The sequence below is a fragment of the Oryza sativa genome, chromosome 4, assembly GCF_034140825.1.
Source record: "Oryza sativa Japonica Group chromosome 4, ASM3414082v1".
Taxonomy (NCBI): domain Eukaryota; kingdom Viridiplantae; phylum Streptophyta; class Magnoliopsida; order Poales; family Poaceae; genus Oryza; species Oryza sativa.
In genome coordinates, this window is record NC_089038.1 from 12499192 (window position 1) to 12517934 (window position 18743).

The 18743-nt window shown below is 47.5% G+C and overlaps 2 protein-coding genes across 2 annotated transcripts; both read right to left on the bottom strand.

Moving 5' to 3' along the window:
* Window positions 1-6481: 6481 nt before the first annotated feature.
* On the bottom strand, window positions 6482-7952 carry LOC107277057 (uncharacterized). The gene has a single exon (XM_026024930.2). It carries the CDS (start codon window positions 7843-7845, stop codon window positions 6622-6624), a length of 1224 nt encoding a protein of 407 aa, XP_025880715.2. The 5' UTR covers window positions 7846-7952; the 3' UTR covers window positions 6482-6621.
* Window positions 7953-10470: 2518 nt separating this feature from the next.
* On the bottom strand, window positions 10471-12986 carry LOC4335381 (uncharacterized). Its single transcript, XM_015778472.3, has 2 exons — window positions 12805-12986; window positions 10471-11933 (listed from the first exon to the last, which is right to left on the bottom strand). The coding sequence occupies exon 2, from the start codon at window positions 11882-11884 to the stop codon at window positions 10706-10708; it is 1179 nt and encodes a 392-aa protein (XP_015633958.1). The 5' UTR covers window positions 11885-11933; window positions 12805-12986; the 3' UTR covers window positions 10471-10705.
* Between the last annotated feature and the right edge of the window lie 5757 nt (window positions 12987-18743).

Below are 18743 nucleotides of genomic sequence, written 5' to 3' on the forward strand. Positions count from 1 at the left end.
AGAGTAGCAGGGGCTCATTTGGCTCCGGGGCGACTAGAACCGGAGGAGAGCTGAGATATGCTTTCAACTGAGTGAGGGCGCGTTCAGCTTCCTCCGTCCAAGTAAACGGCCCAGAGCGCTTGAGGAGCTTAAATAAGGGTAGCGCCTTCTCTCCCAGCCTCGATATGAACCGACTTAGGGCGGCCATGCAACCGGTGACACATTGCACATCCCTAAGTTTACTGGGGGGGCGCATCCGCTCTATAGCTCGTATCTTCTCGGGGTTGGCCTCGATGCCTCGGGCAGAGACCAAGAACCCGAGAAGCTTGCCCGCAGGTACACCAAACACACACTTATCGGGGTTCAGTTTTATGCGGGCGGAGCGGAGGCTCTCAAAAGTTTCCGCTAAATCTGAAAGTAACGTTTCCTGGTTGCGCGTCTTTACAACCAAGTCATCGACATAAGCCTCAACATTACGTCCTAATTGGCTACCCAAAGAAATTCGAGTAGTACGTTGAAAAGTAGGACCTGCATTCTTTAACCCGAAGGGCATTGTCGTATAACAATAAGTTCCTATGGGAGTAATGAACGCAGTTTTTTCCTCATCCTCCCTAGCCATGCGAATCTGATGGTAACCAGAGTATGCATCTAGAAAACACAAAAGGTCGCACCCCGCGGTGGAGTCGACAATCTGATCTATGCGAGGCAGGGGGTAAGGATCCTTAGGACATGCCTTGTTAAGGTCAGTGTAGTCGATGCACATCCGAAGCTTGCCGTTCGCCTTGGGAACGACCACCGGGTTCGCCAGCCACTCCGGATGGATGACCTCACGGATAAATCCGGCCTCCAGAAGTCTCGCCACCTCCACGCGGATGAAGGCTTGACGTTCCGGGGCCTGGCGCCGCACTTTCTGCCGGACCGGCCTTGCACCCGGCCGTACGGCGAGACGGTGCTCAATCACCTCCCTGGGGACCCCGGGCATATCCGCCGGTCTCCATGCAAAGACGTCAGCGTTTGCCCGCAGGAAGGAGACGAGCGCGTCTTCCTATTTGCCGTCCAGAAGACCACCGATCCGTGTGGTCTTGGACGGGCCGTCGCCCAGTGCAACCTCCTTGACCGGGACCTCATCGGACGTGACTATCCGCTGCCTCGGGGCGGCGGGGGCGGATGTGCCAAGCCTCTCGTCGCCACCCTCGGGCTTGGACACGACGGCGAGGCGGTCCGCACGCTGCTCCATACAAGCGAGCGCGACTTTGAGGTCGCCATGGACAGAGATGGGGCCGTCGGGGCCCGGCATCTTCATCTGGAGGTAGGCGTAGTGGACCGCCGCCATGAACTTCACCAACGCGGGCCTCCCCAGGACCGCGTTGTAGGGCAGACTGAGGTCCGCCACATCGAAGTTCACCCGCTCCGTGCGGAAATTGGCGGGTCCACCGAAGGTGACCGGGAGGTCGATATGACCTAGCGGCCAAGTGTGCCCCGGCGTCACGCCGATGATTGGCTGGGACGGCCGGAGCATCATCCCCGGGGCCTTGATGGCATCAAAGGCTGCGGGGGAAAGGATGTTAAGGGCTGCTCCTCCATCAATGAGGACACGCCCCAACTTCACGTTGCAAATGGTGGGAGAAACCACCATCGCAATCTGCCCTCCCCAGGCAACACACGGCGGGTGGTCGGTCTGGTCAAAAGTGAGGGCAACTTCCGACCACCGCGCCCGGCGCGTCGCCTCATGAGTAGGGGCCGCGGCCAGAAGCTCTCGCTTCATAGCCTTGAGGCTCCGGCGAGAAACGTGAGCACACGCTCCTCCATCGACGGTGGCAATGGTGGCCCCAGGCTCTTGGAAACCTAGGTCATCATCGCCATCATCGATGTCCTCGGCGGGGGCCTTCTGCCTGGCCTCACTTCGCCGACGGCCGGAAGGAACCGCCGGGGACTTGCCTTCCCGGCGCTCCTGCCTCCTCTCCTCCTCCCACTTCCTTGTCCGCTCTGCCAAGCTTTTGACTGCACGACAGTCCGCAAGGTCATGGAGGGAGGTGTTGTGGACGGTGCACCACTTGCCGGTAGGGCGCTCCCTGCTGGGAACGCTGGCCTCCTTCTTTTTGTCGCTCGCAGGCCTCCCCTTTCGGGTGGCCCGCGAAGCGCCCTCGACGGCGAGGACATGACCCTCGTTGTCGGAATGGACTGACCTCTTCTTCCTCCTCCTGTCACGCCGCCCTGCCTGAGCGGCGGATCCGGGGGCGGCCGAAGCTGCCACACCGGAACCGGAGGGGTTCCAAGTCCAGGCCTCCTCCTTGCGAGCCACTCGGTCCGCGAGCTGAAAAAGCTCTGCGGTAGTCTGGGGCTCTTTTGAGGCGATCTTTTCGAGCATACGGTTGTGCCGCACGCCCCCCCTGAACGCGTAGATTACCGCGTGTGCAGGGATGCATGGTATGGTATTGCGGACTTGACAGAACCGCTGAATGTACGATCGAAGCGACTCATCGTCCCTTCGCTGTACGGCGTGCAAGTCCGCTTCCTCACCGGGGCGCGGATACGTGCCTTGGAAGTTCATGGTGAACTGCTGGCACAAATCCTCCCAGGAGTGGACAGACGCGGGTGGCAAGTTCATTAGCCAACCCCGCGCTTGCCCCTTCAGGGCCATGGGAAAGAAATTCGCCATGACCCTGTCGTCACCCCCGGCGGCCTCAATCCCGGTCGTGTAGACCTGGAGAAACTCGGCGGGGTTGACGCTGCCATCATATTTTTCGGCGATGGTGGGCCGGAACCTTGGGGGCCAACGGACATTCCGAAGACTCGCCACAAAGGCTCTACAGCCGACACCACCAACCGGGGGCACGGAGGGCTGACTCCCACGTCCGTGTCGAGGTGACACTCTGGACGAGGAAGCGCCCTCCGTTGCGTGGGCAGCACTTCGGTCATTACGCCGGCGCTCGATGCTGGCGCGGGCGTCCTGCTCCCCATGCAGATCTTCCCGGGTCGAAGGAGTCGACGAAGGAGTGGCAGCCGAACGGCGAACAGCGGCTGCCGCTCGTCGTGCCCTCCGTCTTGACGACGCGGAGCCGGTGGTAGCAGCACCAGAGGCCTTGGTGGCGGAGGACCGCCCACCAGCATCTAGGCGCTGCCGTGCCGTCATGACCAATTTGGCCACATCGTCCAGCCATCGTTGGGCTGGAGACTCCGGGTCAGGGACGACAGGCGGGTGGCGTAAGAGCGCGCCCGCAGCTTGGAGCGCGCCCTGGGGCGTGCTGCCGTCGCCGTAGACGAGGAGGCGACGGTCCCCATCTCGCCGTTCTCCTCCATCGCCCGCGATCGGTGAAGCCGCGGATCTTTCGACCCTTTCGAGCGCCTCCCCCTGCTTAGGACTTTGGCGTGGAGGGGGCGGTGGAGTACGAGCTCGACGGCGTGGGTTCGGCTCCCCGTCGTCGCCACTCACACTGGGAGAGAGGTCGGGCGCCTTTGCTTGCTCAGCCATGAGGCTGATCAAGAAAAATTTGACGCACACGGAAAAGTGCGAGAGCTCAGAAAACACGCTGAGCCCCCTACCTGGCGCGCCAGATGACGGAGCGCGGTGCTCCTCACCGGGAGACCGCACAGGCCCCCCTTTGCCGGTTCGGCCGGGGGCTCAGGGTGAGATCTCAAGCTCTCCGTGTATGTGGGAAGATCGCGACCTCTCAAAAGAGCATGAAACACAAGCGATGTATACAGGTTCAGGCCGCTGAGAAGCGTAATACCCTACTCCTGTGTTTTGGTGGATCTGTGTATGAAGGAGCTACAAAGTGTGAGCCAACCTCTCCCTCGTTCTAGGTTCTGAATCTGGAAAAGATCATCCCCCTTCTCTATGGGCCAGGTCCTCCTTTTATACTTCAAGGGGATACCACATGCACCCCTCCCTTTCCAAACTGGACTTTTCTTCTCTTCATAAATGGACGGAGATTTGCACGGTCGTCCTCCGAACATCCTCCTGACGGGACGGCACACACCTACCTCCACTTCTGCCTGAGACGGGCACGTCGTGGGAAGGTGGCTGTGTGCTGACGACATGAGCAGTGTCAGACCGGTCACAAATCGGTCATTCTTGTCCACCACGCGTCGGCTTAGCAACGTGCATGTTTGCCCTTCTTCAAACAACATCTTGCTTGTAATGGTTAGGATGAAGCCTGGCATATATCGATCGGGGCTAACGTGTCATCTCTGGGATGTAACACGCTAGCTCCAGCCGGGGACGAGTGCCTAGAAGCTCTCGTCTTGACGGGATGGGGCGAAGCGTGCGTCAGACCGCCTGTCGCCACCTAACCCGCGATTTGACCGGTCTGTGACTGGTCACAGACCGGATAATCGAGTGCACTGCACTGCACTTCGTGCGGCGTGACACGCTTAACCGAGGCACAATAAATGCGGTTAGGTGAGCCCCGCTGTGCTCACCTAACCCATACACGTGGAGTAGAAACGCGAGGGGTCGGGGCGCCTCGGCCCTCGGGGGCGAGGCAGGAGTGGTCCGACCCCCCCCCCCCCCTCGGGGAGACCAAGAGGTGGGCGCACACATCACCCTCGGGCCCGACGTCCCCCGAGGGTGCCAGGCCACGTGGGCGATGGTGTCTGCCTCAAGCCTCTAGTCATGATACTCCCGGTCCCATGTCACCGACATCATCGATTATCGGTTCAAGGAACACATCGATATCGTTGCCAGGTTGTCTCGGTCCTTGAATGAGCATGGCAAGCATAATATATTTTCTTTTGAAACATAACCAGGGAGGAAGGTTATAGTTAACAAGCAGAACTGGCCATGTACTGTGACGACTGCTCAAATCACTAAATGGATTAATGCCGTCCGTACACATTGCGAAACGCATGTTTCTTGGGTCATTTGAGAATTCCTGGTAAATCCTATCGATTGTCCTCCACTGTACTGAATCTGCTGGGTGCCTCAGCATACTATCGACTTTCTGTTCTTCGGCATGCCAGCGCACTAGCTTAGCTTGTTCCTTATTCGCAAACATTCTCTTCATGCGCTCCACAATTGGGAGATACCACACCACCTTTGCTGGGCCTCCCCTCTTTGACTTACTTCCTTCACCTTTACTTTTTGCTCGTTTGTATCTTGCTGCCCCACAGACAGGGCAGACATCCAAGTCAGCGTATTCCTTGTAATACAATATGCAGTCGTTCGGACATGCATGAATTCTTCTGACCTCCAGGCCCAACGGACATAATACTTGCTTCGCTTCATATGTCGTCTGCGGTAAATTGTTCCCCTCTGGCAACAGGTCCTTCAACAGCTCAAGAAGTTCTGTAAAACTCTTGTCCGACCAGCCATTACTAGCCTTAAGCTTCATGAGTTCCAACATGCATGACAACTTGCTATGCTTCGACTTGCATCCATCATACAAGGGCATCTAACAATCTTCCACCAACTTACTAAACTTCTCAAAATCTCTATCGTTGTCCTCTGCGTCTTTAATGTCATGCAACATTGTAGATAGACATTGAGTGTCCAAATTTATGGTCTCTCCACCTAAAGGAGAAGGTACGAACATGCCTTCTCGAGCTGTGGCGCCGGCGGTGTTCTCTACATCCTGATCCAACACTTCTTCTGCTGCGACATCAGGCCCCTCTTGCTCTCCATGCTTGGTCCAACAGGTATATTTCTTCATGAATCCATTCATTATCAAATGAGCATGCACTTCATCGCTATCTTCGATCATCTGTTCATTCTTACAGTCCCTACATGGACACAACATGTGCATGCTCATCCTACTTTTTCTGTCATTATCCGCAAATGTGACAAATTCAATGACCCCCTCTCTATACTCGGTAGACGAACGATGCACATAGTACATCCATCTACGATCCATCTGAAATCAACAACATACGAAGAAAAATATATGATGATCGATATATTGAGAAGGAATGGAGAATAATGTGTTTTTTACCTTGAATTTTAGCAAAAAATCGCCCCCTTGCCCTCCCAACCGATTTGTGAACAGTGAACTGGTCGGGATGGAAAGCAGTTGGCGGTTTGGGGGTATTTATAGACCCAACACACCTCAAACGGGTTAGATTAAAAAAGCCCGTCAAAGGTGTTGGTCATACCTTTGACGGGCTTCAATTGAGTTGCCCGTCACTGGTATCCCCTCACCTGTGACGGGCCAGAAAAGAAAGCCGCCACAGGTGGCGGCCAATCACCTGTGACGGCTTATAATGCCTCGGCCATCACCTGTGGCGGCTTTCTTTTCTGGCCCGTCACAGGTGAGGGGATACCAGTGACGGGTTGGAAGCAAAACTCGTCGCTGACTCACCTGTGACGGGTTTTCCTTTCGGCCCGTCACAGGTGAGGGGATACCTGTGACGGGCCGCGGCCGGATGTCTCACCGATGACGGCATCCCGTATGACCCGTCAAAGGTGATGGTCACCAGTGACCAAATCGTTTGCCCGTCACAGGTATCCCGTCAGAGGTGTGAGGATCTGGCGTAGTGCATGATGATTCCTGTGACAATGTACTTAGAAATACTACTTCCCCCGTTTCATATATAAAACGGAGGGAGTAGCAACCTTCATTACACTTTGTACTAGTAATAAGTACAAAGAAATATTGTTACAAACCAAAGTTACCTCGTTGATTAACATTTGGCCGCGCACCAATCCTAAATTCCTAACCCAAACTCGTTATCAGTTTTCACTATGCCACGTGGAACACAACAGGTGAACAACGGGTACACGGCCACACGGGGATCAGTGGCACCCCACACCACCGGAGCAAACTGCACGCCATCTCCTGACGACGACGACGACGTCGACGTCGCCGCCGCGGTGCCCGACTCCGAAGGCGGCGGCGGCGCCAGCGCAGGCGAGGACGCGCTCCGCCGCATCCCCTGGCCGGTGCGGGTGACGCTGACACCTGCCGGCGAAGTCGCAGCCGCCGTGTCGATGTCCATATCCTCCTCCTCCTCCGCCAGTGCGGGTAACGCGCCCTGATGCTTGGCGACGTCGACCAACGACGGCGACGACGCGCTGCGACGACGGAGCGGCGGCGCGGCCGGGGCGTCGTCGGCGGCGAAGAGGAACACGCGGATGCGGCCTTGCTTGGGCTTGCTGGAGGTGGCCATCACCGCCTCGTGGAAGAAAAGCAGCGACACGAGGCTCCACAGGTCGCCGTCGCTCTCCACGTCGTGGAGGTGGAGGCCCTCCTCTCCCGGGAGCGCGTACCGGATGCGGACGTCGTCGGAGCCGGAGAAGCCGGCGAGCGCCGCCAGCCGCGTCCGGAGGCTGGCGAGGCGCTCCGACAGGCCGACCCTGACGATCCGGTGAACTCCCCCGGCGTAGTAGCACGATGCCGCCGCTGATCCGCCGCGCTGCTTCTGGATGATCTCCCCGCCGTAGCTCACCTTCATCCTCACGGCGGTGCCCGAGTCCGACGTCGCCAGCGACGGTGAAGACGCGCTGCGTGGCAACCCCAGTGTGACGGCACCACCAGACACCGCCGTCGTGGCGTCCTCCTCCACCAGCGCCGGTAACGACGACGGCGCCGACGCGCTCCGGAGCAGCGGCGCCTCGACGGCGAACAGGAAGACCCGGACGCGGCCGGTCTTGGACGCGTCGTGGCAGAACAGCAGCGACACGAGGCCCCACAGGTCGCCGTCGTTCGCCACGTCGCGGAGGCGGCCGAGGCCCTCTCCGGGTAGCGCGTAGCGAATGCACACGTCACGGCAGCCGGCGAGCGCCGCCATCCTCTGTCTGAGTTCGGCCAGCCGCTCGGATAGGCCGACCTTGACGATGCGGTGGACACCCCCGGCGTAGCACGGTGCCGCCGCCTTGCCGTCTGGCCCGTGATCGCCCTGGACGATCTCGCCGCCGTAGCTGACCATCATCCTCACCGAGGAGCCGTACTCGCCGGTGAAAGGCCGGTTCAGTTTTATCTCAAGCGCGGCGACTCCGACTCCGATTCCGAATTGGAGTCGGACTCCTCCGATGCCCATTAACAAAACTGGAAAGGATCGGAAGGACACTCAGCTCGTACGTACGAACAGCGACGTGGGCCGTGCTCCATTGCTGCATGTACGGCTATTGTGCGTTTCTGCCCGTGATTTCGCCGCCGGCGAAGCGGGAGGACGAAACGGCGCCACCGAGTGCGGCGGAGCTAGCTCGGCGCGGCTTGGTCCGGCAACCACGAGTGAGGAAGACGATGCACAATAGCCGGATGATGTGAATCGCTGGATGCTGATCGGAGGGCTGAGGGGACGGTCGGTTCTCCCTTGGCAGATCATTTCCCCTCTCTAATCGTGTTGCAGCCTTGCAGGAGATTGGTTGATTCATTAAGGCAAATCATGAAAATTACTTGTGTTGCATGAGATGGATTCAGAAACACTAAGTCAAGCTTCATCCTGTTTCTGTCTGTCGGAAACAGCCAATAGGGCATTGACAAGGATTGATAAACAATGAGTAAATCTTAAAGATAACATAAGTGCTAAGAGTTTAAATTCTAAATGTATAGTTGTCATAACATCTATATTAAATCTGTATTAATGTTAATGTTAAGCATATAGTTTAACAATACTATATCTTAAATCTGTAATTTTATGATAGTTCGATAGTATATGTAGTTTTGTGAAATTCACTCGTACACGATTAATCCATTAAGCTGAAACAATCAATTACTTTACCATTGATGAACTTAATTTGGAGACACACTTATGCAAACATGGTACGGTCTAGTGCAAGCTCCACCGGGGAGGCACTCATCGTTTTGGTGCCTAGTTTTTTTTTTTTAAGATAATGGATCGATAACCTGGCCTCTACATCCAAATTTTGGTGCCTACTTGAAATAGTCTACTTGAACTACCTCCGTCCCATATTACTTGTTGATTTAAGTTTTTTTTTAAAAAAATTTAATCATTCGTCTTATTAAATTTTTTAAAATTATTATTTATTTTATTTGTGACTTGCTTTATTATGAAAAGTACTTTAAGTATTACTTATCCTTTTTTATATTTACATAAATTTTTTAAATAAAACGAATGATCAAACATTGTAAGAAAAAAAATGAAAGCGACAACTATTGTGGGACGGAGGTAGCATCTCTTTACAATCTGAATCAAACAACCAAATACTACTTTTTACATAAAAGAGTTTTTGTCCGATAATAAATGAACACAATAATAACCAGATTGTCCGATAATAATTTTCTAATGTGCAGTAAGGCTTAGCAAAATGTAGAAAAATAAATACTAAACCCAAATAGCACCAGACTAACAGTTTCAACAATCATATCTGAACTCAGAATTCAAATTTATTCAATATTCATTCTTTTAACGCCTAATCTCTAAACTAATATTTGCTGGCCAATTTAGGTTTTTCAGTTCAAATTTAATTTCTTGAGTTCCTAACTCCAAACGGCAATAAGAAAAGGAAAAAGGAAAAGAAATAAAAATTCCTAACTCCAAGCAGCTAGCAGCAGGGGTGAAAACGGTACGGAAACTTTCCGGATTCCGGACCTATTTTCGAAAACGGAATCTGTCGGTCGGAATTTTTTCGGAAATTTTCGGAAACGGAAACGAATTCGGAAATATTTTCTTGGAAACAGAATTGGAAATGATAAGGGCAGTTTCCATCGGAACTCGGAATCGGTCGGAAACTTTCCGGAAATTTTCTTGGAATTTCCGGAAATTTCCTCGGAATTACCAGAAATTTTGTGACTGAAATACCCTTGATTCTTTTTTTAAGAACTAAATAGTGAATACCATGGTGTTTTGCTGTTATTTTTTTAAAAAATATTTGTTATGCAAATATAAAATTACATAAGAATATTTTTTGTGCTATACTGGGATTTATCAACAACATTACTCTTTTAAACATAGATAATTTATTCAATTGGATTTATCAGTTTCAGGGGTTTTTTATTCCGATAAATTTTCGTTACCGTATTCGCGCCGGTTCGTTTTCGCTCCGTTTTCGATTTCGATAATATTCGATTCCGTTTTCGTATCTGGAGTTTCCGATTCCGATTTCGATTCCGAAAAAAATATGAAAACAAAAGATGGTTTCCGTCCCGTTTTCACCCCTAGCTAGCAGCATACATGAATCGAGGCCACCACCGTTTCTTATTCGTATAGTCTGCACTCAATTTAAGCTCAAAACTAATACATGACCACCTCTAGATTTTGTATTTTCAAAACAGGTTTTGTTGTCTAGAAGTTGACAACAATACATGGCCAGCTGTATAAGATATGCATGATTTTGCAGATTACACACATAATTAACATGGTCAAATAAACCATTTCTGGATAACCTCGTGGTTTTCGTGGTAACCGCAATACCGCTGGGTTTCGGTAATCTCTACCAAAACAATAGGGGAAACCCTGATGGGATCCTCCTTTTTTCATCTAAAGCTAGCAATGCACATGCATCAACAATTCAACCTTCAGTAAAAAACAAGCATATTTTACCTCATGTTTCCTGTCAACATATTTCACTTCAGGAAGCTTGCAAAGCATGAGTAACAAAATCAAATTCCCCTCCCAATCAACAAGAATCAACATTTCATTCAATTTCTACATGAACAGCAGCAGCAACAACCACATTCAAATGCAATGACCATTGAGGGAAAAAAAATTACCACATCGAATACAATGAACCAAGGAACTCATCATATGAACATAACTCGTGATTGGATATATTTTCATGGCAGGAGTAACTCATCCTGAGATGGGCATGGGCATTGTAGGCTGAGCACTATTCCTTGAAGGACATGACGGTCTCGAACGCGCCTACCAGAGCCTTCACCCTGCTCTTCCTCTCCTCAAGGAGTTTGCTTTTGGTTTCCTCAATCACATCGTTGCTCTTCGGTTCATCTTTTCTCCAAACCTTGTCCACTTTCGCTCTCGCCTCTTCCTTCTCTGCAAGCTGGGATTGATCATCAGCCTTGACAATGCCTGTTATGTTCTTTGCAATGTCATCAGCACCTTGGCCTCCATTATGCAGCTCATTGCCTACCACAACATCTTTATCTTCAGAGAAGCTCTCCTTAACTTCTTCATTCTTGCTTTGTTGCTCTGGAATGTCAGACGATGGTGCCTGCTGACCATATAGAGCTGAATCAGAAGCAGACATGTCCAAGGGTTTCAGATCAACCGGATCGGGAAGCTGCTCGTGTAAGTGGTCTTCAATGGACGGGGTACTGATGCTCTCAGATTCCTCGAATTGCATTGATGGTTCATCTTCCTTCTCCTCCTTGGAGGTTGCAGATGCCGCCATTGCCCTCTGAGGAGCACCACTTCTTGCCTTTGAGCTTGCACTACCACCATTTGCAGATTCTGCTCTTTTCTTTGCAGCGATGTTGCCCGGTACACGTGATGACGACACTACTGTAGTCCTTCCACCTCTTGCAGTCACTGAAGCCGGCGATCTCTGGGTGATCGGCTTCAGAGATGCCACCGCCTTGTCAGGGCTAGGCCTTGGAGACAGTTTGCTCTTCTGCAAGGTGGATGGCGCTTTCGAAGACGCTGATGGTGCTGTCCTGGCCATGTCCTTGAGCGAATTGCTCGCTGGCGGTGCCAGCGCTGGAGGCCGTGGCGAGGCTGCGGCGGCGGTGGTGGCCCTTTCAGACTTCACTCTGGCGAGAGTGGGCTTTGGGAATGGCTGGGTTCTGCTGCTGCCGGACACAGACCGTGCCGAGGTGGACCGGCCAGCGGCAGACAGCGACGGCCTGTAAACGTCCGGGGAGCCGGAGGCGGCCGCTGGTGCCGCCGCCGCCGCGCCAAACTTGCGGTCCGGCGAGCTCGGGACCGACCGGGCCCTCCGCGGGCCATAGCCGGCGGCAGAGGAGGCCTCAATGCCTGACGATCGCTTGAGGTTCGGCGACATCCTGGCAGCCCTGTCCCTGCTCGGAGGATCCTTCTTGGACGTCGCCATTGCTGCTGCCTCTCCTCCGCCGCCGCCGCCGCCGCCTGCTGGATCAGAGCTGCACAAGAAGCAACACAAAAGCTAAATCAAGAACAGAAAACACATGAACAGATCAGGCAGATCTTGGCAAAGAATCGCAAGAACACCTGAGTGAAGAAAAAAAGAAGGATAAGAAATCCCAAATTGCGAGCCCCAATAGTTCCCCCCAAAAGGCCGACGCACTGAAGAATAAAAATTATCCAAATGTTGGTGAGACATCCAAATCGGCGGCTCCATCGAGAAACAAAAGAGACGAAAAAAGAATCATATCGGCAACGAATTTCGCAGTTAAAAATGGTGGTGGCGCAGGCTCCAACAACCAGCCCCTGATTCTTTCTTCCCCCTTCTTGTTTTTTTTTTTCCTTAATCCGTACGAACATCGCAACAAATATTCCGCAGCGATACCCATAAACAATTGCCAATTCTAGATTCTAGAGACAAAATTGGGAAGAAAATTCAACGGAAGAATCAAATCAATCAAGAACAAAACAAACAACCAACCCATCTGAGGGTACCTGACACTCTGGCTCCGACCGTACGAGAAGGGAAGAAATGGGCGGCGTTAATGGCGAGCAGAATGTCCCCCAAGAAAAACACACCAAACAAAACCCAACCCAACGAATCCGCGTGCATCAAAAGCGAAATTTAAGGGCGCCCGCCCGTCGGGTTCCATCTCAACATCACGCGGGCGTACGGGCCATAGTTACTCTCCCCCCTCCCCACACGAAGAAGAGCGCAAGCAACAATTGCCATCAAGAAACGCATGTACGCAAAACAGCAGCAACAAGAAGACGAATCGGCGCGCCATTGACGGCGGCAAGAACCGCCCGCCCGCACGCACGCACGAACGCAGAACGGCAGGAGGGAGGGAGGGAGGGTAAGCGCCATACCTGGGAGCGGGGCAGTGGGGGAGGGGAGGGCAACGGCCGGTCGGGCGATCTGGGCGGGGGGAGGGGGACGAGACGACGCTCCGGCCGGGGCCAGATGCGGGGGGCGGAGGAGGAAGATGAAGGAGAAGGAGAGGAGAGGAAAGGTGGCCACGTTTTTTATGCGGGGGAGCGATTTGGACGGTAGCCGTCCCTCCGCGCAACGGCTTGGTTTTGCGTTTCGTTTCGTTTCGTTTCTCGTCCCAGTTTAGGTTAGGACGCGAGACGACACGAGACGGGGACGGGCGCGCAACGGGCGGCAGCAGCGCTACAGCACAACAGGAAGCGCAACAGCGACGGGCTCACGGGGCATATCATAGGAGGCCATTCCCAAACCTGACACTAACATAGTTTCATAAGCTCCACGTCATTAGGAAGCTAGAACTAGACACTACTATTCTAATACAAACACTACTAATCCATACTTCAATTAATACTACTTATTTCACATGATGTCTTGAATATTGTGTAGAAACCATGTCTTTCCTTATCTTTTCTCATTTATTCATTTGCCACATCATTTTTCATCCTAGGTGGCAGCTTATTTAATGCTATGGACACTATCCTAATCATTGGGTTGGGAATAGCCTGATGGGCTGTGTTGATGCTGCAGTGATGCTACATGTCGTGTGAAACTGTTATCTCGTTGTTTGTTCTTATGAAAAGATTTTCTCATATTACTCGTCGCTTTGACTTTTTTCCTTTAACGTTGGACCATTCATTTTATTTATAAAAACTAGTGCAAATATAAAAAACGATAAGTAGTACTTAAAATACTTTTGATAATAAAGCAAGTCACAAACAAAATAAATAATAATTTCAAAATTTTTTAATAAAACGAATGATCATATATTACAAACAAAAACTCAAAACGACAAATAATATGGAACGGAGGTAGTAGAAAAAAAAGATTAATACATGATATATCACTTCATAATCATATAAGTTTCAATTTAATTTTTACATAATGCAACGAAAAAACAAATTTGACTGCAACTACAAAAGTTAAATTTTTACTCCCATGTTTGTGAGGTATTATATTAGATGTTGATACATCTTCTTAATTTTTTTTAAAAAAATATAGTTATTTAAGTAACATACAACGATACAAACAACGAGCTGAAATCCACATAAGAGTTTAAAATCCACTTTCCATATTGTGGTGGTGTTGTCTAGTTGTCTTGCCTTATCTGCATGCATGCATGCATGGTCCGCGGGCGTGTTGCCACGGTGTTTGATTGATGGTGCTCTATTTTTGTCTCTCTATCTCTCTTTTTTTTCCTATGGGAGGAAAGTGTGGGAGGATGGTTGATTTGGAGGGGGATGGAACAGGTGGAGATATATAGTGCAAATAATAAAGTTCTGTGTCATATTTTAATTAAAATAAGTGATTCTTTAGTATTCAAATTTGAAGAAAAAAACTACTTATTCCATTTAAATTTATTTCCATTTTGTTATCCTCAATCATCTTCTAACTTCAAGTTGTCCCTAATTTAATGAAGGATAACTATGTCGTTTTCCTCTCTCAAATTTGGCTTTTAAATTCTAGAAGGAGCACTTATTTTAGGATGGGGAGTTAAAAAAAAAGTAAAAATCCTGGTTTTGTATTGACCCGTAATCTTTTAAATTGCGAATTTAGAGCCTTAATTCTGGTAAATGTACCGTCAGAGGTCCAAATTAGCCACACGCACATCATGGATCTGACGTGGTATGCCACATGTAGCCAATTGCAAGGGTCATCCATGTGTCCTGTTCACAGAGAAAACTAGGTGGTTCTCTACGCTTTGCTGCGGGAATTACTAAGAAATTCTCAATATTTTTTTTGTCAATCAAGATAGGAGTACAAAGAGAAAAAAAAGAAACATCAGGGTTTATCAGTCAAATGATACTCGTGCTTTAGTGTGAAATGTATTGATAAGTATATGTTAAATATTGTAAAAGTGATAGATAGATTTGTTAAAATATTGTGCAAATGATATGGGGGTGATGATTGAATATGCTTGCATTTTGATTTGTATAATTAAATAAATTGTAGATCATGTTGTATGCTTGCATGAGATTAAATATGTAATTATTGCTAGTGGGTGATGATGTGGTATGGTTGCATGTTGCGATTTAAATTTAGTGAGCTTTAACTTTATAGAAAGCATAGATTGATAACGATTATGAAGCGTGGAACTCCTATGGTGAGGAGATTGCGTGTTGATTAGCCACAAAACCGGTAACAAGATTACATGAGGATTATACCTGGGAGGAATATTATGGAGGGTGTTGTTATTCTTCATGAAACGATACATGAATTGCACCAAAAAAAGAGTGGTGTACTTTTTAAGATTAATTTTGAGAAAGCCTATGATAATGTAAAATGGTCCTTTGTTCAACAAACTTTGAGAATGAAGAGTTTCTCACAAAAATGGTGTGATTGGATTGCGTCTTTTATCCAAGGTGGATATGTTGGCATTAAAGTGAATGACCAAGTGGGATCAAATTTTCAAACATATAAGGGTTTAAGGCAATGGGACCCGCTATCTCCAATTCTTTTTAATATAGTTGTTGATATGTTAGCTATATTAATAAAGAGAGCAAAAGATGATGGTCAAATTTCTGGAGTGGTCCCACATCTGGGTGATGATGGATTATCTATCTTACAATACGCTGATGATACTATCATTTTTTTAGAGCATGATTTACAGAAAGCTAAAAATATGAATTGATTTTAACTGTTTTTGAAAAATTATCTGGCTTGAAGATAAATTTTCACAAGAGTGAATTATTTTGCTTTGGCCAATCAAAGGAATGTCATGAGCAATATTCAAATATTTTTGGGTGCAGAGATTTTCTTGTTAGATATTTTGGCATTCCTATGCATTTTAGAAAGCTTAGTAATAAAGATGGGTCAAAGAATTGATAAAAAACTTAGTAGTTGGAAGGGTAAGCATATGTCTGTAGGTAGGGGTGGGCAGAAAAAGACCGAACCGAAAAAACCGAGACCGAGAAATTCGGTCCTAGGAGGTGAAAGACTGAATTTTGTTCGGTCAATTCGGTTAGTTTCCTCAGTTAACCGAATAGACTGAAAAGACCAAATTAACAAAAAATTTCTAAATACAACCTACAATCCAGTAAGTTCAATAGGATTAAACTCTAATTTTCACATCCCTACTTCTTCTAGGCATGCAACCTAATAAGAGTCTTTACTCATACGTGCTTACGAATTTTTTTTTGTGATTTTTGTGTTGAAAATTTCCATTATTTCTTTGCATATATGAAAATGTTGCTGAATTTTGGTCAGACCGAGACCGAGACCGAAACGACCGAAACTGAATTTGTCGGTCCTAACATTTTTGCGTTGAAATTCGGTCTGAACTTTTCAAAGACCGAAATAACCAAAAGACCAAAGATCGAGACCCAAAAATTTCGGTTAGACCGAATGCCCACCCCTATCTATAGGTGGGAGATTGGTTTTGATTAACTCTATGTTATCAAGTTTAGTTATGTTTATGATTTTGTTTTTTTGAGATTCCTAAAGGGGTTCTTCAAAAAATTAATTATTATAGATCCTGTTTCTTTTGGCAAGGTGATGAACATAAAAAGAAATATAGATTGACATGATGGGATATTATTTGTTAGCCTAAAAATCAAGGGGGACTTGGTGTTTATAATTTAGAAATCCAAAACCAGTGTTTACTTAGTAAGTGGCTGTTTAAATTAATAAATGAACAAGGTGTGTGGCAAGATTTTTTGAAAAGGAAATATCTTGGTACTAAATCTATAACTCCAGTTGAGAGGAAACAAGGGGATTCCCATTTTTTGTCAGGATTGATGAAAGTTAAAAATTATTTTCTAAATATGGGTTCCTGGTTTATTAACAATGGTGAAGTTAGATTCTGGGAGGATAAGTGGTTAGGTAATTCATCTTTAAAGGACAAATACCCATCATTATATTCCATAATAAGAAGGAAAAACTCCTCAGTTGCAAGTGTTATGCGTACTGTTCTACTTAATGTCTCTTTTAGGAGAGCATTAGTTGGTCAGAACTTGATTAGATGGCACAATTTGTGCGCTTCAATTGTGCATGTTAACTTAACAGAGGAGGCTGATATATTTGGATGGAATCTTCATCAAAGTGGTCAATTTCCAGTTCGATCTATGTCTTTGGCTCTAATTAATAATGGGTATATCGAGAGAAATAAGTTTATTTGGAAACTTAAGATGCCTCTTAAGATTAAGATTTTTATGTAGTATCTCCTTAAGGGAATTTGACTCGGAGGAATTGAAACGGTAGTTTGAAATGTTGTTTTTGTATGAAAAATGAATCGATTTACCATCTTTTCCTAGATTGCCATTTTGCCAGATTTCTTTGGAGATCTATATAATTCGCGTTTGGATTATACCCTCCACATAGTATATCTCATATGTTTGGGAATTGGCTTGTGGGTGTTAATAAAAAGAAGGAGCTTATTCTTATTGGAGCTTCTGCTATATGTTGGGCTCTCTGACTTAGTAGAAATAAAATGATTTATGATAAATCACCTTCAAAATCTTATTTGCAGGTTCTTTTTAGGGCAACATATTGGCTCTGGGAATGGGCTCATCTACAAAGGCATGATGATTATATCGCTAATAAAAGATGCATATCGTAAACTTGAGTCGACGATCATGTAGCTCTTTGCCAACCTCGGGTGGAGATTCACCAATAGAATTCAGTAGTTGTGGGGTCTTTTCCTTGCTTGGCTTTTATTAGTTTATTTTTATTTTTGGTTTAGTTACTTTGGCTACATACTCACTGTGTGAGTTTGCTTTTATGTGAACCTTATAATAATTGGTTGTAGCTCTTGAGCAAAGGCCGAAATGTTTCATTCCGGTATCTTAAAAAAAGATTACAGGAGGATATATAGCTCGGTGGAGAGTTTGTTGTGTGTCACTAGATTACAGGAATCTATCTTATCTTATCTAACTAACACAACAAACTCAATCCGGAGCTATGTGATTACATGATATATATCTTAACTCTAACACTCCCCCTCAATATATCCTGTAAGGTTTAGATTGTTCCTGAACATTTCCATTTGTCTAACAGTCAATGTGTAACGCCCCGATTCGTTCAGAATTAAAAATCATTTAATAATACATTTTCTAGAAATTAAATAAAAGTTAAAGCAACTTAATCAAGTGAAATAATGAGGGAATTAAGAATTTCCTTTAAAAATCATGGACGGGAGTATTTTGTAATATTCTCTGTGCCCTAATATACTCTCTGAAATCTCCCAGGAATTTTCAGAGCTCAAGGAATAAATTTGAAGTCACAAAGTTCATTAAACTCATTTAAATGAAAAGAAAAACCAATTAAAATCACTCTCCCTCACTTTAGGCCCCTTCCGGCTCAAAGCTCTATCTCTCCTTGACCCAAGTCCTTCATCCTCCCCTCCTTCCTCTCGGGCCAGCCTCTTCCTTTGGCCCGCTCGCCCTTGAAATCTGTTCCGCCTCCATCACTAATAAGGCCTAAAATTTAAAAGAATAATTGTAAGAAGAGATGGTATGCATGATCTAACTACTATATAAAAATCCACCGATAATTTCGAGTTTAAAACCGAAGATTTCGAGTTCAACAGTGGTTATATAAGTTCAAAACTGTAGAAAAATTTGCAGGCGGATCGGTGGTGGCAAATTTTTCGTTCGCTTGGAAAAATATAATTATTTCGTCTGGAAAATGGTTCTTCGTTAGTGCGAAAATGACACTTAAGTTACTACATATATAATTTTTTTTACAATAGATAAAACGGACCCGTTATTTCCCAGGTGACTAGTAGTAGGTTTAAGTGTTCTGCACCATTGTCTTCTTCGTTATTGCTCTGGGGGTGTTTAGATTTAGGTGGATAGTTTGGCGTGTCACATCGGATATTATA